Source organism: Pelophylax lessonae, assembly GCF_965119305.1.
Source record: "Pelophylax lessonae genome assembly, chromosome: 3".
In the NCBI taxonomy this organism is placed as follows: Eukaryota; Metazoa; Chordata; class Amphibia; order Anura; family Ranidae; genus Pelophylax; species Pelophylax lessonae.
The window spans coordinates 624,491,272-624,514,657 of NC_138770.1; the positions used below are offsets into that span (position 1 = coordinate 624,491,272).

At 44.0% G+C, this 23,386-nt stretch overlaps 1 protein-coding gene across 1 annotated transcript in view; it reads right to left on the reverse strand.

Annotated features, from left to right (window-relative positions):
- The window catches only part of PPP2R5A (protein phosphatase 2 regulatory subunit B'alpha), a 229,891-nt gene that overhangs the window by 61,210 nt on the left and 145,295 nt on the right, over nucleotides 1–23,386 (reverse strand). The window contains exons 4-6 of the mRNA XM_082252330.1: nucleotides 2,728–2,820; nucleotides 1,460–1,590; nucleotides 106–165 (exon numbers count right to left, since the gene is read on the reverse strand). Of these exons, the coding sequence (XP_082108456.1) occupies nucleotides 106–165; nucleotides 1,460–1,590; nucleotides 2,728–2,820 (284 nt within the window). The remainder of the gene's footprint in view (nucleotides 1–105; nucleotides 166–1,459; nucleotides 1,591–2,727; nucleotides 2,821–23,386) is intronic.

Sequence of the window (23,386 nt, forward strand, 5' to 3'; positions counted from 1 at the left end):
AGTGTTGCATGAGAAATTGTCAGGACGTAACATTTCCTACACTCATTCCTAGAATCTCTCATTTTCTATGACGCAAACTAAAGTATTTTAAAACAAATAAATTACCTGCCCAGTATTTCCAGCAATTCTGCCACACCGTTAAAATGCTCAGTTTCATAGATAAACCTGTTAAAAGAAAAAAAAAAAATCTATTCAATATTTTACCATCTGTTAAAGAGGTTGTAAACCGTTAATTTTTTTTTTTCTTTTCTTTACATCCTGAAAGATAAAGACATAATGAGCTAGTATGCATCGCATACTAGCTCATTATCAAATACTTACCTTAGAACGAGCCCTCGTCGCGCGGCTCTCTTACCTCTATGACGGGCGACATGTACAGTCGCCCGTCTTCCGGGATCGCGGCATCCGGCCATCTGATTGGCCGGAGCCGCGGTGACGTCACTCCCGCGCACGCGCGCGGGAGCCGACGGTCACGGCACAGGGCTCTGAAGGAACGGCACGATCTGCCGTTCCTTCAGAGCGCATGCGCCAGTGACGTCACTGGCTGCATCAAATGTAAATATCTCCTAAACGGTACATGTTTAGGAGATATTTACAGTACCTATAGGTAAGCCTTAACATAGGCTTACCTATAGGTACAACTTCCTGAGGAGGGTTTACTTCCTCTTTAAGGTAAATCACTGAGACAAGTGCAACAATTATTATTTATGATGTCACAAAAATATTCTTCCCAATGCACTGTGCAATCACAATCTGAATCTAAGCCCCCCCCCCACAATACAGTAAAATCCTAATTTACCTGAGCTGGGAAGCCACATTCAAATATAAAACGGAATGGCTATATACACAAACTGACAAAGTAAAGGCTATAGTTTGTCTTCAAAACCCAGTAAAGTAAGCCCTATAATGTGCTTATTCCTTCATTACTATTAAACGCCTCAAGTAATGGAGCAAGATTATCTTCAGAGATACACACAGAGAAAGGTTCTCTCAATAATAAAAAGGTAATAGCCATCTTGCAGTATTTGTTAGGTAGAACTTTTACTCTGAAACATTTAAAAAGGAGCAGCTAGTATGTTTTAGACCCCGTTCACACTGGGGCGATCAGACTTGCCGGGGCGACCTCACAGGTCACAGTGCGTCGCTCGCACCGCGACCTCGGAGCGGCCGGCACGGACTTCATAACATTGAAGTCAATGCTGGTCGCTCCAGGTCGCCCCAAAGAAGCGCCGGACCCTTTTTCTAAGTCGGAGCGACTTGTGTCACTCCTATTAGAACGGGTCCACAGCTTCTCTATGGCAGGCGACCTACGGCGACCTGTCAGGCGACCAGGTCGCCTGACAGGTCGCCCCAGTGTGAACGGAGTCTTAAAGTAAAACAAAACAACTGGGAAGGTATGGGGAAATGGCATTCGGTTGTACTGTGCAGTCGTATCTGCTATTCAAAATAAATGTGGTACCTGAGAAAAATGTTGTTAATCTGTTTTCTGATGAATGCTCTTAGGCCAAGGAACTTGCCATATATTCGATGTAGTACAGTCTTCAAAAACTCTCGCTCTCTGGGGTCTTCACTGTCAAACAGCTCCAGCAGCTTAATAGAAGAGGTAAGACATTAGAAAACAACTCCAGGTATTAAAGCAAGACTGTGCCAACTTTACATGATTAGGCAACAACAATAATGAATCTTTCACTGAATCAACTCCAGTAAAGTACAACCTAATCGCCTGCCTTGCTTTGCACCTCAGCTTTGTTCTTCACTGCTTTAAAGTGTTATTAAAGTCATTTTTTTCCTTTTAATCATCATGTTGTTACCTGCTCGGTAAAATGATTTTGCACAGGGCAGCCCAGGTTCTCCTCATCTCGGGTCCCCTGCCGGCGCTCGTACCCCAGAGTAAGCAGCTTGCAATAGTGGCACTCAGGCAGGCTCGCTCCTCAGCCGCAGCTCTGCTTATCCATTCATATAGAGCCGCAACTTGGCCCTGCCACCCCTCTCTCCTCATTGGCTCACTGGCTGACTGTCTCAGCCAATCAGGAGGGAGAATCCCCAAGCAGCCAAGGCTCTCGTGGACATCGCTGGATCGCGATGAGGCTCAGGTATTCGGTCAGGTTTTTTTTGTACCTTGACCCTTTAGAACCACTTTAACTAGGAATTTACCAAGTATCACACCACTAGAACGAACATATGTAGTGTAAAAACCTGGCTGCCTTCCATTAATCCCTTTTAATATCATTGACAAAAGAGTTACATTGGGATCAAAAAGCTTGCAGCAGGCAAGCTCGTCGACTTTTACCTTGGGATTCCCTTAACTATATGCTAATGCTGGCTGCAGCAACCACAAACTCAAGAAGGCATAGTTCGCAGCAATTCATAACATATTGTGGAAGCCCCCGCCACCACCCCGCAGTGTGCTCTCCATGTGCTGTCCACTACCCGCGGTCTCTACCATTGCTTCCCACAAACTGAATCTTGTGTTTCCTCCTGCAGAGGCATCCTCCCTGTAGCCCTTATGATGACCTGCAGTGCCACTTTATTCCCCCAGCCCATGTGTGCCTTCTTGCAGTGCTGAAACCCTGTGAACTTCCTCCCTGCAGTCTTTAGGAACAGATAAATATTTAGATACACAATGTTAGGCACATGTAAACATGCTAGGGGATGAATCAAGTGGCTCAAGTGTAGAGCACAATAAAGCTAGGCTACAGTCAGCTTACTTTACAAACCAAAGTTTACCTGTTGCACAAATTTCTGGTCCACAAACCTCTTTGCAATACTTGGTTGAAAGTCTGGACTTTCCAGAAATCTCAGGAAAAACTCATATACCAACTGTAAAATAAAGAAAATAATTTGATTTTAGATATCTGTAAAATTGTAGCTACACTTGATTATGTGTGTAAATGACAAAAAGAATGATACAGTATATGGTAAGGTAAAGCAGAGCTATAAAAATTCAGGGACAGGGAAAGTCTCTTTGCTAGCCACACAACCAGATTTCTAAATACACGCCAAACATTTGAAAAGAAGAATACAAGAGCCTGAAGAACAGACCTGACATAAATTACTTTCAGACCTCAAGTCCACTAAATGTTAGCTTGATATGAAAGACAACTTGCCTTATCAGGACTGGAATTACAGATCAGAAACAGAAAACTACTACTGGCAACTGAATAATGCAAAGACCATTAAGCAAACCATCATGAGCAGTTACACTGAGCAGATCAGTATAACATTAAACAAATAGAGTAATCCTGATGTGGCCTAAAAAAAAAAAAAAAAAAAAAAAAAAAAAAAAAATCGGTAATAGGGCCACAGTACAGGTATACCAAAGTAAATTCTTGGCACAGGCTGTACCAAAGGGTTTTGACTTCTCTCCTAGTCAAGGTTGAGACCCGCCCACACACCATTTAAATAATATTAGAGCCTCAGGAGCAGTAGCAAATGAAGGTATTTGACAGCTGATTGACCAGGGTAGTGTGTAACAATGGAAGAGCGCACTATTTGAAAAGTTAGTTCACATTTTCAGAAAAAAACGTACCACCCTACCCTCCCCGTACCCACTGTACTACCTCCGGGGATGTGGAGCTATCAATACCCAAGGAACCAGTCCAGCAATCCGGGGACTTCAAATCCTCGCTCCTCTCTGTGCAGTGCTTTTGAGACAGACCAGAGCAATTCTGATTAGACAGCACCTGCACAGTAAAATCACTATGATCCATCCTGGAAGCAACGTGCAGAGAAGAGGGAAAAGAGCTGGGATTTCAAATCCTCTAGCTGCTGATGTTCACCAGTTGAAGGGATGTGACCAGTGAAGGAAGCAAGAACATCTTAGGTGATCGTGGAACCTTTTTGAATCTATGGTAATTTTGCCAAGGTAGTATGAGAATCTCTTTAGTTCATATATGTAGCCTCTCTTAGGTGTGCTGAGGGGAGGTGTTCAGTAATATCTCTACTCTACCCCTTTGAGCCCTAATGTTTTTAAGTAGTTGCGGCTCTGCAATATATGGGTGACTATAGGTAATTACCTTGATTTGTACTTAATAATTTGAGATAAAGGCATAAAATCAATTTTGGTTACAAAAATAAGTTCTAATATGTATTTCAACCTTTTTTTTAAAAAAAGTTCTCCCTTAAGTGCTTTAAAATCTTGAGCCCCATTTGCTCCTTATGTTACAAGGATATCCATTCTTAAAAGCCTTTATTAGATACAGTGGGTACGGAAAGTATTCAGACCCCCTTACATTTTTCACTCTTTGTTATATTGCAGCCATTTGCTAAAATCATTTAGGTTCATTCTTCTTCCTCATTAATGTACACATAGCACCCCATACTGACAGAAAAACACAGAATTGTTGACATTGTTGCAGATTTATTAAAAAAGAAAAACTGAAATATCACATGGTCCTAAGTATTCAGACCCTTTGCTCAGTATTTAGTAGAAGCCCCCTTTTGATCTAATACAGCCAGGAGTCTTTTTGGGAAAGATGCAACAAGTCTTTCACACCTGGATTTGGGGATCCTCTGCCATTCCTCCTTGCAGATCCTCTCCAGTTCTGTCAGGTTGGATGGTAAACGTTGGTGGACAGCCATTTTTAGGTCTCTCCAGAGATGCTCAATTGGGTTTAAGTCAGGGCTCTGGCTGGGCCATTCAAGAACAGTCACGGAGTTGTTGTGAAGCCACTCCGTTATTTTAGCTGTGTGCTTAGGGTCATTGTCTTGTTGGAAGGTAAACCTTCGGCCCAGTCTGAGGTCCAGAGCACTCTGGAGAAGGTTTTTGTCCAGGATATCCCTGTACTTGGCCGCATTCATCTTTCCCTCGATTGCAACCAGTCCTGTCCCTGCAGCTGAAAAACACCCCCCACAGCATGATGCTGCCACCACCATGCTTCACTGTTGGGACTGTATTGGACAGGTGATGAGCAGTGCCTGATTTTCTCCACACATACCGCTTAGAATTGAGGCCAAAAAGTTCTATTTCGGTCTCATCAGACCAGAGAATCTTATTTCTCACCATCTTGGAGTCCTTCAGGTGTTTTTTTAGCAAACTCCATGCGGGCTTTCATGTGTCTTACACTGAGCAGAGGCTTCCGTCGGGCCACTCTGCCATAAAGCCCCGACTGGTGGAGGGCTGCAGTGATGGTTGACTTTCTACAACTTTCTCCCATCTCCTGACTGCATCTCTGGAGCTCAGCCACAGTGATCTTTGGGTTCTTCTTTACCTCTCTCACCAAGGCTCTTCTCCCCCGATAGCTCAGTTTGGCCGGACGGCCAGCTCTAGGAAGGGTTCTGGTCATCCCAAACGTCTTCCATTTGAGGATTATGGAGGCCACTGTGCTCTTAGGAACCTTAAGTGCAGCAGAAATCTTTTTGTAACCTTGGCCAGATCTGTGCCTTGCCACAATTCCGTCTCTGAGCTCTTCAGGCAGTTCCTTTGACCTCATGATTCTCATTTGCTCTGACATGCATTGTGATCTGGAAGGTCTTATATAGACAGGTGTGTGGCTTTCCTAATCAAGTCCAATCAGTATAATCAAACACAGCTGGACTCAAATGAAGGTGTAGAACCATCTCAAGGATGATCAGAAGAAATGGAAAGCACCTGAGTTAAATATATGAGTGTCACAGCAAAGGGTCTGAATACTTAGGACCATGTGATATTTCAGTTTTTCTTTTTTAATAAATCTGCAACAATGTCAACAATTCTGTGTTTTTCCGTCAATATGGGGAGCTGTGTGTACATTCATGAGGAAGAAGAATGAACTTAAATGATTTTAGCAAATGGCTGCAATATAACAGAGTGAAAAATTTAAGGGGGTCTGAATACTTTCCGTACCCACTGTAAATCCTAAGTGTCCATCTGGTTTCATTGAAAAATAATTTTTGAAGTCTCTGGGATATATACTTATCAAAGGGGCTGCTATTTTCCCTTTATGGACCCAGCAATTGTAAGCACATATGTTTGTCTAATCTTGTTATATATTGTAGTTGTTCTCTACACACAAATATTTTGTAAATTCATGTAATAACTAATTATGTATTATATTTGTATGCATTATAATTAATTTTTAATAGCTTATGTGATCATCCAGACAATCTCCTGAAGAAGCCATGTATGTATAGCGAAACATGTCGGGGAATGTTTGTGATACGGTCATATGTAATTGACATTTTCTAAACAAAGATTTTAATATTTGTATAATAAAAATGAATCATTTTATGATTTGTTCATTGGTCTGTTTCTAATGGCACCTGAAAAACCCTAATTTCTGGAGAAAAAAAATGTTTTGATGATCTTTTCAGGGTGTGGTGCAACTGATTCTTGGCATGCTCATCTAGATGGTTATTATCCCTAGAGGTAGAGTGAGGACCAGGTGGTGGTGGTGGTTGGGGGGGATGGAGTACTATATCAGTTCACCTTTTCATTTTTCCTGAAAAGGTGAACACTTTAACCTCATCCTAAAGTGAAAATATAACTAAAGGCAAAACTGTTTTGTTTTGGACAGAGTGGAGAGGGATTAGAATGCTTGTCAGTTTTTCTTGCCGTTTGTGCACCCGTTAAGGAGATTCGCCCTCTCTATTCGTCCTGTTTACAATCATTGAAAGTAAAAGAAAATCCCAAATTTTAGGTTGTCCTCAGAAAAGTAACAGCGGGTAAATCTTCCAATAGGAACACTAGTTCTGGTGACCTGGGGATCCCCAAGGAATTCCCCTAATTAGCAGGAATTGCTTCCCACTTGGCTATGGGACAGGAAGTGAAGGTAAATCTCTGCAATGGGACACAGATGGTAAAAAAAAAAAAAAAAAATCTGACGTTGGTTATAACCCTCCCTTATTCTATCCATTCATTATAAAATTAACAAAAATGTTCTGCCTATATATAGTTCCACTTTAAAGGAGAAGTTTACTTTTTAGAACAAAATAATAAAATGCACATTTTGTTGCAGGTAAAACCGTGTGCATTTATGTTTTTTTTTTTTTTTTTTTTTAAAGCCTTTTTTTTTAAAGCCCTAAAGGTCTCCAGCAAATCTGTCAGTATCTGTATGCCCATACACATCCCATACAGGCAAGCAGATACAATCGGACAGGAAGAGAGAATGGACTTCACATGGCGCTCCACAGCACTGTGGTAGTTTATTAAAAGCTACAAGCTGACAGCCAAATTTGTATCATGTTACACCCTGAATACAGGTGCAACATGTAACATGTTACAAAAAGGTGAACTTATCCTTTAAGCTGAGGTACCGCTAACTGCCAGGGCCTAGGATCCAAGTGACTCAATTTCTACATTAAAAGAGATGCCTGCACATTTTTACGGTGGTTATCCTAGGCACTGTTTATGCCATGTTCCCTCTAAAGCTGAATTTGTTTGGAGGGAAGTCTTTTGTAGGTTTATACAAGTTCACTAACAGCTCACGAGTGAGATTCTACCTGTAGCGCAGCCTTTTTGTAAATTGTAATAATGGAGTCATACTTTGGAGTGTATTTTTATAGCCAGGTCACAGGCATGGAGTACTATAAATAGAGTCAGGGATTCAAGTTTTGTTTTATATGGACCAATGGAAGCAAGATTTTATTACAAAGAGGTGTATTGCAGGCAAATCAGGCATTGCCATTTTTAAGAAAAAGTAAAGCTGTACAAAGAAACAGAGAATTTACTGATGAAAAACTTTCTCCTCTTCAGGATTTATTAAATAGTCCAATACTAAATGTAATTTGAAGAAATCTGAAACTCCATTCTTGAACTAATAAATAGTAAAAGCTCACCACTTAGGAATCAATTGATTTAGGAATATTAGTTTGTATTTTCCCCATCAGTTTAGGCTGTTCGGCCATCCTATCTCCTGCCTGAATTCAGTGCTGATAAGAGACACTAAAAAAACAAGTTACTGTGTAAAGGAACAGAAAGTAAACCAAGAGTTTATTTCACGATTTTACGCTGTTCTGTTAGCAGCCCTGAGTTTAGAGATGAGACAGGTCAGCCTTCATGGGGGCCTTTCAGCTTGACCATGAGCCGACATTGCATTAAAGCCCTGTTATTAAAAGAATGGGACTTGAAGAAAAGGGCTCCAAACAGGGATATACATTTTTGTGTAGAAAATGGACTAGGTGAAAGAGAAGAAGTATGCAAACGTTCATATTCTCTTGATAGGCATATACAAGTATCTTTCTTGTGTTCTCCCACCATGGTCTTCAACATTGAGAAATTCAACTTTCACAAAGGCAATGCCATGACTGTTCCCCAAATTCTCAGCCGGGGAACACAACATTTCTGCGTGAGAGATTACCCTATCAACACTGTGTTGATGATGGAATTGAGCGATTTTCTTTACTGCAACCAGTGGTTGCAGAAAAGACAATCTTTCCGTCTATGGCCTACTTTACTGCTCATGCTAATGTTCACTGAGCTGAAGATAAGAGTCATTAACAGAGGTGACCTGAGCGCTTTAAGGGTTCCTAGCTGTTAAAAAGGTTTAGAAAGAATGATCTAGGAGCATTTGTTTATTCAGCACAAATCAGAAAAAAAAAACCACACTTATTTTGTACATATAACCAGTGCTTTAAGTGGCCCAAAAGAGGTGCCGGTACTCTATTATAGCCTATAATTTTTTTTTTTTTTTGATGACTCCTACCTATGACCAAATACATATGGCTACCTTAGACTCACCTAGAAGCACACAATGTGCTGTGCAGCTGTGGAAGGCAGGCAGGCAGGCAGGGCACTGTGTTGTCGCTGAGAGCGGCTAAGCTTGAACTTGAGGCCAAGACACCACTTTCTCTCTTCAGGAGAAACCGATGCGATTTTTAGATTATGCGCTATAAACCAAAAAAAGAGCGTCAATTCTGAAAAAAAAAAAAAAAAAGTAGTATTTCTCACTTTCTGCTATATAATATTACCAAGAGCGATACACAGATAAACTAAAAGTAGGGGGGCCAGACTGGCCCCCCTACATTTAATTAACCTGTGTATCGCTCTTGGTGTAATATTATAAAGCAGAAAGTGAGATACTATATTTTTTTCCTTTTTTTTTTTTTTCAAAATTGACACACTTTTATTGGTTTATAGTGCATAATCTAAAAATCTTATCGGTTTCTCCTGAAGAGAGAAAGTGGCGCCTCGTCCTCAAGTTCAAGCTTAGCCGCTCTCAGCGACAACACAGTGCCCTGCCTGCCTGCCACAGCTGCACAGCACATTGTGTGCTTCTAGGTGAGTCTAAGGTAGCCATATGTATTTGGTCATAGGTAGCAGCCAAAAAAAAAAAAAAAAGTGTGGATGCCTAGCTTGCTGCTACCTATGACCAAATACATATCATCTATCATGGCTACCTTAGACTCACTGACCTATAATGTGCTGCTCTGCCAGGCAGGCGCTGTTGTGGCAGGCGGCAGGCAGCCAGGGCACTGTGGGGTGACAAGCAGCCAGGCTTTACTTTCTCTCGGCAGTCGGCAGGACACCTGTTCTTCTAAACCGCGCAGGGCACTGCTGGAGGGGGTGGGGGATGCACTGGAGCCAGCCCCAACACTGTTTAGGCGCGGAGGAATAGATTCCTCCTCCGCTGCGAATGCTGGGGGCGGCGGGCCGGGCGTATGATGTCACTGGTTGCTAGACGCCAGGCGGTAGGCGATCTAGCAACCAGTGGTACAGGAAGGAAGCACAGGCAGATCGGTCAGCGGTGCGGCCGGCATCCATGTGGGAACTGGGATTTACTTCTGTCTGCAGAGCGGCGCCCCCCCTTTTCATCGGTGGATCAGCCCTGCGCTGCGTACCGGTACGCTAAAATCACGTTCTAGGCGCAGGGAGAGGTGGCGGTACTCTCAAGAGCTTTTTTCGGAAGTGGCGGTACTGAGTACCAGTGCGTACCGGCCCACTTAAAGCACTGCATATAACCAATCAGACCTAAAGGGATCTAGGCGTGTGCCCTGCTCAGGAGGAAACAACACACCCAGCATTTTCAGTACATTCAAAATATTATGTGAAAGTTATAGCTATAAACTAGATTTCGACAACGCTTGTAACCTAAGGCCACATCTGCATGGTCTAATTTGCATTTATATGAAATATAAGGACACTTCTAAACCTATAAATGCAGGTAATGCTTTTTCAATGGTGGCATTTGAACTGAGTGTTCCCTTGTATTTAGGTGCAGTCAGTTAAGCTTAATTTAGAGGAAAAAAAAAACAATTACATGTCCCCAGGATCAGATTGGAGACTGAGGGGTTTATTTTTTTCTACACTTGCAGTCGGGGGTGGGAGTTGGGGAGCAGTATTACCCTCCACCCAGTGGTGGGATTCAGCCGGTTCGCACCGGTTCTATGGAACCGGTTGCAAACTTTCTGCAAGTTCGCAGAACCGGCTGATCCCTCTAAACTGGCGGCCGTGGAGCAGCAGAGCAGTGCGCCCCGAGGCCGAGCCCGCCCATTCTGTGACAATAGCGAATGAAAATTCGCTATTGTCACAAGGATCCTCCTCCTGGCCAATCAGGGAGCGGGTCCTCCCGCTTCCCGATTGGCCGAAAGGCAAACGCCGTGCCATTGGCCGAGGAGGCGGGAGGACTGAGGAGACGCGGGGAGCCGGGACTGAAGAGAAGCTGCCGTGATGACCGTCCGTGAGGTAAGTAAACGGGTCTCGCGGGGGGAATGCTGGCACTCTGCAATGATTCCGGGCAATGCTGTGGCACTCTGAAATGAATGGGGGCAATGCTGTGGGCACTCTGCAATGATTGGGGGCAATGCTGTGGGCACTCTGCAATGATTGGGGGCAATGCTGCGGGCACTCTGCAATGATTGGGGGCAATGCTGTGGGCACTCTGCAATGACTGGGGGCAATGCTGTGGGCACTGTGCATTGAAAGGGGGGCACGCTGGTCTCTCTGCATTGAAAGGGGGGCACGCTGGTCACTGTGCATTGAAAGGGGGGCACGCAGCGCTGGTCACTGTGCATTAAAAGTGGGGCATGCTGGTCACTGTGCATTGAAAGGGGGCACGCTGGTCTCTCTGCATTGAAAGGGGGGCACGCCGGTCACTGTGCCTTGAAAAGGGGGCACGCAGCGCTGGTCATTGTGCATTGAAAGGGGGCATGCTGGTCACTGTGCATTGAAAGGGGGCACGCTGGTCATTCTGCTGGGAAAGTCGGAACTGGTTACTAAAATTTTTGAATCCCACCACTGCCTCCACTCCCACCCTAAAATAATACAGTGCGCAGATGAAATTGTACATTTACAAAGGAAAAATGTATACCCCTTGTCACATTCAGTGTGCTAGGCTTGGGGCTGTGGTACAGTAAACCCTTTCAAGAACCCTGTTCTGCTGTCAAAGAGGAAAAAAACAAAACACAGGCATTCAGGAGGCAGTATTGGCCTTTACAGAGCTTGTCCATTGCCCCTGTAGCGCTCTCTAAAAAGCGATCCACTGCAGATCCCATTTACAGATCAAGCATGTAAACATGTGTAAGTCTGCTTGAAAGAAGAACTCCGGGCAAAATCTTTAATTTCCCATGCAGTGCTTGTTTTTGTCTAGGGGTGAGGAGAGTGGAGATATATACTTACCTAATCCATGATCCTCAGAGCGCAAGACTGGTCCCCGCCACTCCTGCCAATCCCCCCCCCCCCCCCGTGCTAGCAGTCTTGTGGTGAATGGACTGTTCGTGAGGTCATCACATCCATAGACCGAATCTGGGCAGGAGGATGACAGGAACAGTACGCAGCTAGATGTGAGGGAGCGCTGTTTTCCGGAGTATCAAAGGATCAGGTAAGCACAGCTTTTTCTTGAGCCCCTGGACAAAACGAGCAGTTAACCCATGTAGTGTGGGCAAAGCCTCACTGCATGGGAAAATAAACATTTTGCCTAGAGTTCTTCTTTACCAATTCTGGAGCGAGCCCATTTCTGACACGTTTTCACAAGTTAAAATCTGTATTTTTAGCTAGAAAATTACTTAGAACCCCCAAACATTAATTTATATATTTTTTATCAAAGACTCTGGAGAATAAAATGGCGGTCGTTGCAATATTTTTTGTCATGCAGTATATGTGCAGCGGGCTTTTAAACCCCATTTCTTGGGGGAAAAAATAAATTTCACTGCATTTAAAAAAAACGAAACAGTAAAGTTAGCCCATTTTTTTTTTTTTTTAATATATTGTGAAAGATGATATCATGCCGAGTAAATAGATACCCAACATGTTACGGTTTAAAATTGCGCAGACCCGTGGAATGGCGACAAACTACGGTCAACAAAAAAAAAAAAATAAAAAAATATAGGGGACGTTTTAAAATTTTTTAATGGTTACCAGTTTAGAGTTACAGAGTTACTCTTTTTTTTTTTACAATTATTGCTCCCGCTCTGGTTATTGTGGCAATATTTCACAAGTGGTTTGAACAGCGCTTTCATTTGCGGGCGTGACTTTCGTAGGTTGTCTTCTTTCGTGCGCGAGCTCACGGTGACCGGGACACTTTAAAATGTTTTTTTTTTTTCCCCTATTTTATTTGATTTTTTAATTTTAGCACAGTTAAAAAAAAAAAAAAAAATCTGATCACTTTTATTGCTGTCACAAGCAATGTAAACATCCTTTGTGATGGAAATAGGCAGTGACAGGTACTCTTTATGGAGGGATCGGGGGTCTAAAAGACCCTAGACCCCTCCACTGTACTTCAATGTATTCAAAACGCCGAAATCTGCATTTTTTAATACCGACAGTTTTTTAAATTTGACGCCTTTAGCCGCCGAGTAACCCGGACGTGACGTTATCACGCCGCGTCTGGGTTACTACATCGGAAACCTGATCAAAGCCGAATTAAAGCCGAAAAAGTTATAGCGTTTACAAACCAAGGGACAAGTTTTTGGAATTTTCATTTTTTTTGTTTATTTTTATTAGTAATGGCAGCGATCTTTAGCAAGACTGCGACATTGCGGCAGACAGATCGGACCCCTAACTGACATTTTTGACACTTTCTGGGGACCAGTGACATTACAGTATAAATTACACTGGCAGGGAAGGGGTTAACACGGGGTGATCAAAGGGTTAAATGTATGCCTGTTTGTGCTTACTGACTGGGGGGAGGGAGAGCTCTGTGCCTGCACTGAGAGATCGGGGTTTCAGCTTAGCTGAAACTCCTGATCTCTCTCTACCTGTGTGAAAGAAGAACTGCCTGCTTTGTTATCATAAGCAGGCAGGGCTTTTGTCCGTTTCTGTGAAGATCGCGGAAGGTCGGCGGTGATCGCCGCAACTCCTCCCGCAGTCTGCCTCCTTACATACCTATACCTGTAGAAGGAGCCAGCCTGAAGTGATCTAGTAGGACTTAAAAGCGGACCTTCAGTCATTTTTTCATCTATTAAATCCTCTGCCCTTGTTTTAACTTTCGATAGCAAAACATTTTTTTTCTGACACTAAATACCTTATACAGCCCACTTCCTCTTTCTTGTCTGATAATTAGCCCAGGCTAATGACATAATGCACAGCTCTCTCTCTCTCTCACTGTTGTGAGTTTGCCAGCAAGGGGTGAAGGGTGAATCATAGGAGAGCCAATGAGAGATGCAAAGTTCGAGGGGGCTGAATGAGGGAGGAGATAACCAGAGACTACAGAGATCCATAAGTATTCATCAAAAGAGCAGAAATGTGAAATTAAGCAGTGGTGTGAGTGTTTTGAGTGTGTGTGTGTGTGTGTGTGTGTGTGTGTGTGTGTGTGTGTGTGTGTGTGTGTAGCAGCTTCAGCTGCCCACAGTTAAAATGGCTGCAGCCAGACTTCGGAGGGAGATATAGAGAAATATAAAAACACATGCAAAGTGGTTGGAGGGAAGCTTCAGAATGGCAAATATGTTTTTATTACAAATTATGTGAGCAGACTGCAGTTCCTCTTATTTCCTGACTAAAGTTCCACTTTGAGCAATGTAATGGCCTACAGCTTTCAACTTAAAAAAAAAAAAAAAATCAAATTCCTGGATAACACACTACATGAAGCTTAAAGTTCAGCTTTACAGAAAATCTGTAAGATGACCTTACAATGAATCCCACCCGGTCCCGCTGTACCAGATTGCCACGATCCCCTCTGGCAGACACCAACAAGCCACTTTACCGGTCCAAGGCAAAGGCTATAAAGGATTTTTAAAAAAAAAATAAAACATGTCTATACTTACCTGCTCTGTGCAATAAAATTCTACAGAGCGGCCCCGAACCTCCTCTTCTCAGGTCCCCCCGCTGGCTCCTCCCATCTGTGCAGTGCCCCCACGGAAGGTTGTTTCTCATGGGCGCACTTGTGCATGCTCGCTTCTGAGCCCCGCTGCTGCGTCCATTGACACAGAGAATGGGACTCGACCCTGCCCATTGCTCCCTTGTCATAAGCTTAGATTGACAGCACTGGGAGCCAATGGCTCCCTGTTCCCCAGCAAAGCCAGCGAGACACAGAATGAGGGGAGAGAAGAGCTGCAGATGTACACAGCGCTGGATCAAATAAGGGTTCAGTTAAGTATAATACCTGGTACACGCAATGAGATTATCGAATGAATGATCGTCCAGTTTTTTTGCATGCTAATCTCCTATTGAAAACGAATAGATTACTAAAGTTACGAAAATTCTCGTATGACAGAATATAACTTCAGAAGTGATGTAATTTATTGTATTTTCGGACAAAAAGTGTACTGATTAAGCGACAAACGTACAATCTGGTATCGTACGAGAAAACGTTTCGCGTTTGTCTGATTGCATAATAGTGGATGAACGGTCAGGATCGGCTGTGTACTAACGATCAGATTATCGTATGATCGATTTGAAAGCGGTATTTTTCATACAGTTTTCTGATCGTGTGTAAGGGCATTAATGGGGGGGGGGAGGGGGGTGGCTTGATGAATGTCTAAGGTAAAAAAGTTTTATGCTTTAGAACCAAATTCATTTAAAAAATCTTCTGCATACCAGTTCCCCTGATCCTTAACTGAGCCTGATCTCAATCCAGTAATGTGCACGAGAGCAGCAACTCGCTCTCTCTCTCCTGATTGGCTCAAAGACAGCAGCAGGAGGGAGCAGGACTAAGCCACGCTCTGTGTGTCTATGGACACACAGAGCCGGTTCAGGAGTGAGCGTGTGCGAGTGCCCCCATAACACGCAGGTATATTAAGGGGGAGGGGCCAGGGGCACCAGCACGGAAGAGGAGGAGGATTGGGGCTGCATTGTGCAAGACTATTACACAGAGCAGGTAAGTATGACATGTTTGTTTTTTTTTTTTTTTTAAATAAAGTTTGACTTTATAATCACTTTAGGGCTTAATTTTCAATTTTAAGTGGCCTACACCTTTAAAAAGTTCCTATTATATTTATAACATGTGGCTGACACAGAGGCTTCTTAGTCACAAGATACATAAGGGATGTTCTACTCGGACAGTTACTAGACAATGAACACTTTGTACTACAATGTACAAAATCCTATTAGTCTGTGTAGGGTGGGGAAGAAAGCAATGACTTTTACCCACTGATCAGTTCATGACACTTCTCTTGTGAAGCAACTATACCTGTATGCACACAGTTTAAAGGGGTTCTGTGAGGATGTACATTTGGGAGCTGCCCTTATTGATTGGTTTTTAAAGTAAACCCATTTAGAAAGAAAAAGGTGCATCACTAACTGTGGCCTAACCGGTCAGCAGGAATCTTTAAAGCCAGAATCTACTCCCTAAGCTTCATGGAGTGGCTATGCAAATAGTATTGTAATGGTGATCACTATGTGCATAACCATAGGGATTTCCCGACGGGAGTCTGGTAGGTCAGATGTATGCTGATGTCTTAAGTTGTAAACTATTTCCCTAGCTTGTGGTTTACACTCTCTTTCCTACAAGTTTGCTTTAATGGTACAGGCTGCAGGCTCTGGTCAGATCCTGGCTTTACCATCTAGTGAGCCACTGAGCTCTAACAATCATACAGCCAATAAAGACTTAAAGTGTTACTAAACCCAGGATCATGCATTCACTATGTCTGGTCTCCCACAGAACGTGAAAATGCAAAAATTTTTGTAAATATAAACTGCTAAATACCTTTTCTAATCATATGTATTTAGAATAGTTAGGTTGAAAAAAAGTCCAACTAGCTCAACCAATATAAAAAAAAAAAAAAACAAAAAAAAAAAAACACAACATACAATCCCATATACACAATTCTATACCCACAGTTGATCCAGAGGAAGGCAAAAAACCCCTGAAAAGCATGATCCAATTTTCTACAGCAGGGGAAAAAAAAAAAATTCTTCTTGATCCCCTGAGAGGCAATCAGTTATTCTCTGGATCAACTTTACCAATAAATGGAAGTGCCCAATAATATTATGTACACCTAGGAAAGAATCCAGGCCTATTTTAACCGCTTCCGGTCCGCGATATAGCCTATGTACGGCTGCAGCGCGGACTTGAATTTTCGGGAGGCCGATTTTAAACGGCCTCCCAGTAACACGCTCCCCGCGCGCTCCCGTGAGCGCGCATCGGGGAAAAGCGGTGTTGGCCGTGTCCCTTGGACACAGCCAATCACAGATCGTGGCGAATGGCCAATCACAGCGGCCATTCGTCACTCGATCGAGGCATCCAATGAGGGATGATCTCAAATGTAAACATATGAGATCATCTCTCATTGCCTCCCAGTAAGAGTCTCCCCGCGCGCTCCCGCGAGCGCGCACCAGGGATAATCTGTGTTGGCCGTGTCCCTTGGACACAGCCAATCACAGATCGTGGCGAATGGCCAATCACAGCGGCCATTCGTCACTCGATCGAGGCATCCAATGAGGGATGATCTCAAATGTAAACATATGAGATCATCTCTCATTGCCTCCCAGTAAGAGTCTCCCCGCGCGCTCCCGCGAGCGCGCACCAGGGATAATCTGTGTTGGCCGTGTCCCTTGGACACAGCCAATCACAGATCGTGGCAAATGGCCAATCACAGCGGCCATTCGTCACTCGATCGAGGCATCCAATGAGAGATGATCTCAAATGTAAACATATGAGATCATCTCTCATTGCCAGCTCTCCTTCCTCACACAGACTGCAGTGTGAGGAGAGGAGAGATTGTGAGTTTTACAGTTGCCCACAGCGCTCATCAGTGTACCCACATCGCTCATCAGTGTGCCCACAGCGCTCATCAGTGTGCCCATCAGTGCTCATCTCAGTGCCCATCACAGTGCCAGTCTCACCGTGCCCATCAGTGTCACCGTGCCCATCAGTGTCACCAACGATGGCAAAAAAAAAATTTTCAGCCGAGTAGGCATTCAATATCCTGAGTGTGGATGAGGATATCAACAGGGAGCTTTCTGCTTCGGAATCTTCTTCGGAGTCTGACTCCGAAGTAAATTACGAGCCGGTCATAAGCAGCGGGATGCAGACCGACTCAGATGAGGAAGAATACTGCGTGCCTGCCAAACGAAGGCGTTCTGGTGAGGAGGCAGTGCCATCCACCAGCTCCGCAGTGCCATCCACCAGCACCACAGTGCCTCGGCAAGAAAGGCCAAGTTCAAGTGGGGTGTCACCGCGCCCCCAAAGGGTTAGGACCAACGCCAGCCTTCCCTATGCCCTTCAGAACCCCTTGTGGCTTCCTCCCAGCTCAGGAGAAGCCATCATCCCCCCTTTCACTGCCCAGCCAGGAGTCCAGGTTAACACGGAGAACTTTGCCCCAATAGACTACTTCAGTTTAATTTTTACGGAGGACCTGCTGACGTCAATTGTGGCCCAGTGCAACCTGTATGCACAACAATTTATTCGGAGTAACCCCACGTCATTTTATTCCCGTCCCTTTGAGTGGAGAGACCTAACGGTGGAGGAGTTCAAGATCTTTTTAAGCCTCACCTTCAACATGGGACTCAATAAAAAAAATTAATTGCAAGCATATTGGTCAACCAAACCTATCTACCATATGCCCATCTACTCTACAGTAATGCCCAGGGCCAGGTATTTGATGATAATGAGGTTCCTCCATTTTAATGACAATACCCAGTGCCCTCCCCGAAATTCCCCAGCATTTGACAAGCTATATAAAATTCGGCCACGTCTAAATTATTTTTCGGAAATATTCCCTCAATTATTTACCCCAGACCAACATATATGTGTGGATGAGTCCCTGGTTAAATTTACCGGCAGGTTGGGCATCAATTTATTCCCAAACGGGCCCGCTATGGGGTGAAGGTGTATAAGTCATGTGACCGAGCCACAGGGTACACATATGCCTTCAGGGTGTACGAAGGGAAGGACACCCAGCTGCATCCCCCTGAATGTCCGGACTACTTGGGATCAAGCAGGAAAGTTGTTTAGGACCTCATTTACCCTCTCCTAGAAAAAGGCTTTCCTCAAAAGCTCGTTAACACCAAGCTGAGAAGAGGAGAGACGGTGAGTCTGAGAAAATAGGAAGTTCTGGCTGTGAAGTGGAGGGACAGAAGAGACGTGTACATGCTGTCTTCAATCCACAATGACAACTACGTGGAAGTCCGAAGAAGGAATGGCCCAATCCGCAAGCCAACGTGTGTACATGAGAACAACTAGTTCATGGGGGGAGTGGATTTCAACGACCAAATAATGGAACCCTATCTACCCACAAGACGTACATATCATTGGTACAAAAGTAGCAATTTATCTTTTTCATTTGGCCACATACAATTCGTACATATTATACCGCAAGTCCACCGAAAGCCCCCAACCCTTCCTTTATTACCTGGAGGAAATCTTCACTGCCCTTATATTTCAAAACGGCCCACCAGAAAACATTCGATCTGATGTAATCAGTAGACTTTCTGAACGCCATTTTCCCAGTAAAATCCCTCCCACACAGACAAAAAACGGCAGAAAAAATGTAGGGTGTGTACCAAGGCAGGAATTAGAAAAGACACCCGTAATTATTGTCCCCAGTGTCCTTCCCAACCAGGCCTCTGTGTAGAAGACTGTTTCCACCGTTACCATACTTGTCTAAATTATTAGTCAAGTATGGTAAACGTAGTCCTCCACCTTCACCCCTTATGCCACTGTATGCTCCTGAAATGACCCTGGCCTGTTATTCAACGATGCCTTTGCCTGCTGATTTTGTACATATGTCTGCCTGCTCCGGAACTGACCCTGGCCTGTTTTTTGACCATTCTTCTGCCTGCTGATTCTGTTCATATCTCTGCCTGATCTGGAACTGACCCTGGACTGTTATTTGACCACGCCTTTGCCTGCTGATTTTGTACCTACCTCTGCCTGCTCTGGAACTGACCCTGGACTGTTTGACCACGATTTTTGCCTGCCTCTTGAAGTAGTGGGATTCATACCACAGGGGTCTCACATATGTGAGGGGACCAGAATTTGTTTTTCTGGATGAAGAAAACAATTTTTTTTGTTTTTCTTCTCAGATTAGGGTCTGGATCCCGGAGGCTTCAAAGCGATTTGGGTGGGAGAAGCCTCTACCCCTGTCCCCATTCTATCCCGACAGAGGCCCTACTTCTGCCTGCAGGACTTACTACCATCATGCCTCTGCCTGCCGCATGCACCGACACTGGGCTGGTATCCTTGCCTGGAGAATTGCATGCACTGTTGCTGACCAAGTCCCTGCCTGCTGCCTGGACTCAACTCCTGTGGACAACTGCGCTTCTAAAACTACAGGTAAGCTTTTGTTTACCCTTTGCTCAGCAGAATGTATTTTGAAGTGTAATTCATGGTAATTCATGGTATGTGCATGCTATGTGTCCCTAGAACACCTGATGGTGTTCTTTGCATGTTGGGCCTCTGTATGTGACCTGACTGCGTAAAAGTCTCACACATGTAGTATCGCCATACTCAGGCGGAGTAGCAGAATGTATTTTGGGGTGTCATTTTTGCTATGTACATGCTATGTGTTGGAAATATCTTATAAATGGACAACTTTGTGTAAAAAAAAAAATGCGTTTTCATTTTTTTTCCACATTTTCCGAAAGATTCTGGAAAAAAATGACATGTTCAAAAGACTCATTATGCCTCATAGATAGGGATGCACCGAATATTCGGCGGCCGAACATTATTCGGCCGAAAATAGAAAAAATAGCACTTTCGGTGTTCGGCCGAATAAGTCAAAAGGCCGAATAATTTTGTGCCGAACAATAGGGCTGAACGATAGTCGATATGATATCGACTATCGTTCTGTGGCCGTAGGCGATATTCATATCGCCGAGGTCACGATATTTACAGGGGGAAGGGACTCGGAGGAGGACATGAGGATTTACAGACTTCAGTGTTAGGCAGGGGAAGCCGGGACACTTCAGCGGTGAGCATACATACATTACTCACTCGTGCACTGCAGCCCGCCCCACACATTCAGTGAGTCTTACTCTCCTCCCTAGTTTTTTCAATGGCACATTCAGGAAGCCAATCACGCCGTGATTAGCTGCACAGCGAACCAATCACGCGTGCCTGCACACCTGATTGGTTCCGCTGTGCCGCTACTCACGGCGTGATAGGCTTCCTGAATGTGCCATTGAAAAAACTAGGGAGGAGAGTAAGACTCACTGAATGTGTGGGGCGGGCTGCAGTGCACGAGTGAGTAATGTATGTATGCAGCTGTGCTCCTTTCCAGGCTCCTACTAGTCCACCTCCAGCCTCCTACTACCACCACTATGAGAGACTGTCTGTCACTGTATAATCTGACCGAGTCCACACTGACACTGACTGACTGTCACTGAGTAATTGATGTTACCACATTAACCCTGACCTGCCCAGTGCCCTGTATCTGCAATTAAAATTTACAAGGCTGCCTGCATGCTTCCTGATTTCCATTCCCAGCATCCTTCCCAATCCCTACAGTGTCACTAACATTAACCCTATGGTACAAGGCTGTAGTGTGCACTGAATCCCATTCCCTACAGTAACATTTAGGGAGAGAGACATGAGAGGACAAGAGAGAGAGAGAGAGAGAGAGAGAGAGAGAGAGACATGAGAGGACAAGAGAGAGGACAAAAAATTGGCAAAATAAATGGAAAAAATGCGAAACACCGCGTTCGGTATTCGGCCTTCGGCCAAACATTTCATTATTATTCGGCTTCGGCCAAGAATTTCATTTCGGTGCATCCCTACTCATAGAATATACGTTGGGGTTTTGCTTTCCAAAATGGGGTCATTTAGTGGGCTTTTCGATTGTGCTGGTGCTCCAGGGCCTTCAAAAGTGTAATAGGTGGTTGAGAAATGAAAAGTGTATTTTATGCTCAGAGAACGCCTGGAGGTGCTACTTTAATGTTGGACCTCTGTATGTGGCCTGGCTATAAAAAAAAGTCTCACACATGTGGTATCGCCATACTCTGGAGGAGTAGCAGAATGTATTTTGGGGTGTCATTTTTGCTATGTACACGCTATGTGTTGGAAATATCTTATAAATGGACAACTTTGTGTAAAAAAAATGAGTTTTCATTTTTTTTCCACATTTTCCAAAAACTTCTGCAAAAAAATGACATGTTCAAAAGACTCATTATGCCTCATAGATTATACGTTGGGGTGTTTGCTTTCCAAAATGGGGTCATTTAGTGGGTGTTTCCATTGTCCTGGTGCTCCAGGGCCTTCAAAAGTGTAATAGGTGGTCAACAAGTAAGATGTATAGTTTATGCTCCTAGAATGCCTGATGGTGCTCCTTGCATGTTGGGCCTCTCTATATGAGTAGACTGTAAAAAAGTCTCACACATGGTATCGCCATACTCAGGAGGAGTAGCAGAATGTGTTTTGGGGTGTAGTTGTAAGTATGCATATGCCATGTGAGAGAAATAACCTGTTGAATATGACAATTTTGTAAAAAAAAAAATAATAATTTTGCAAAGAATTGTGGGAAAAAATGACAACTTCAAAAAACTCACCATGCCTGTAATTAAATACCTTGGAATGTCTATTTTCCAAAAAGGGGTCATTTGTACTTTCCTGGCTTGTTAGGGTCTCAAGAAATGAGATAGGCTGTCAGTACATTAGGTGTGATCAATTTCCAATGATTAGCATAATAGCTTGTAGACTCTCTAACTTTCACACAGACCAAATACTATACACTTATTTGGGTTATTTTTACCAAAGATATGTAGAAGTATACATTTTGGCCAAAATTTATGAAGAAAAATTACTAATTTGCAAAATTTTATAACAGAAACTAAAAGAAAAATGTTTTTTTTTTTTAAATTTGCGGCCTTTTTTCATTTATAGCGCACAAAATAAAAAGCCCAGCGGTGAATAAATACCATCAAAAGAAAGCTCTATTTCTATGAAAAAAAGGACGAAAAATTTATATGGGTTCAGTGTTGCATGACCGCGCAATTGTCATTCAAAGTGTGAGAGCACTGAAAGCTAAAAATTGGTCTGGATGGGAAGGGGGTTTAAGTGCACTGTAGGCAAGTGGTTAAAACAATCTACTGAGCTGGCCAGAACCACCTCTGGAGGGGAGTCTATTCCACATTTTCACAGCTCTTACTGAAGAAACATCTCTGTATTTGGAGACAAAATTTCTTTACCGTTAAACATAAAGAGTGCCCCCTTGTCTTCTGTGACAACCTTAAAGTGAATAACTCAACACCAAGTTCACGATATGAACCCCTTATGTATTTATACTAGGAATCAACCGATTATCGGGAGGGCCGATATGCACTTTCCCCGATAGGTGACCGATATTGCCGATATTTCGGGAAAGTTCTTGTACCAGAGTGACGCCTGCAGCTAGAGGCATCACCCTGATACCGGCGTCCATAGGCGACAGTCGGCTGTCTTGTATTGACAACCGATGCGGCTGAGGTTGCTCGGGTCTTCGGCGGCTGTGCAAGCTGGTTGCCAAGGTCTCCCGCACAAAGGGGGCAATTAACTGCCACTGGTAGGTCACTAATGCATCAGTGACCAGTGGCAATATATTAACCCCCTCATGCTGCATAATACAAATACCACAGGTAACCTCGCCTCAGCGCCCCCCCCCCAATGATGGCAATCTCCTTACTTGTGGGCACCTCCATGTCACAGGCAGACGAACTCTCTCCACTCCTCCAGTGTCCTTCCTTTCAAAAATCCTGCCTCTGGCCAGGGGCCCACCTCCCGGTGATGTCACTACTACAACTATGTGTATGAATGAACTAACACACCGGGCGGGCGAGCGGCCACTAATAGCTGTGACTAAGTGAGCCCTTCACTTCCCTGTCAGCGGAGATACCCGTCTTACAGGGAAGTGAAGGGTTCACTTAGTCACAGCTATCAGCGTCCGCTCGCCAGGTGTGTTAGTTCATTCATACAAATAGTCATAGTAGTGACATCACCGGGAGGCGGGCCGCCGGCCAGAGGCAGGATTTTTGAAACCAAGGACACATTAATTTCGGTATCTTTAACCCATTTTTGGAAATAATTGGAAATAATGGGCCGAAATAGAATAAGCCCATTTTCGGACGAAAATTTTGGTTGCCGAAATTTCGATGCACCACTAAATATGAGTAACACAGGACTCG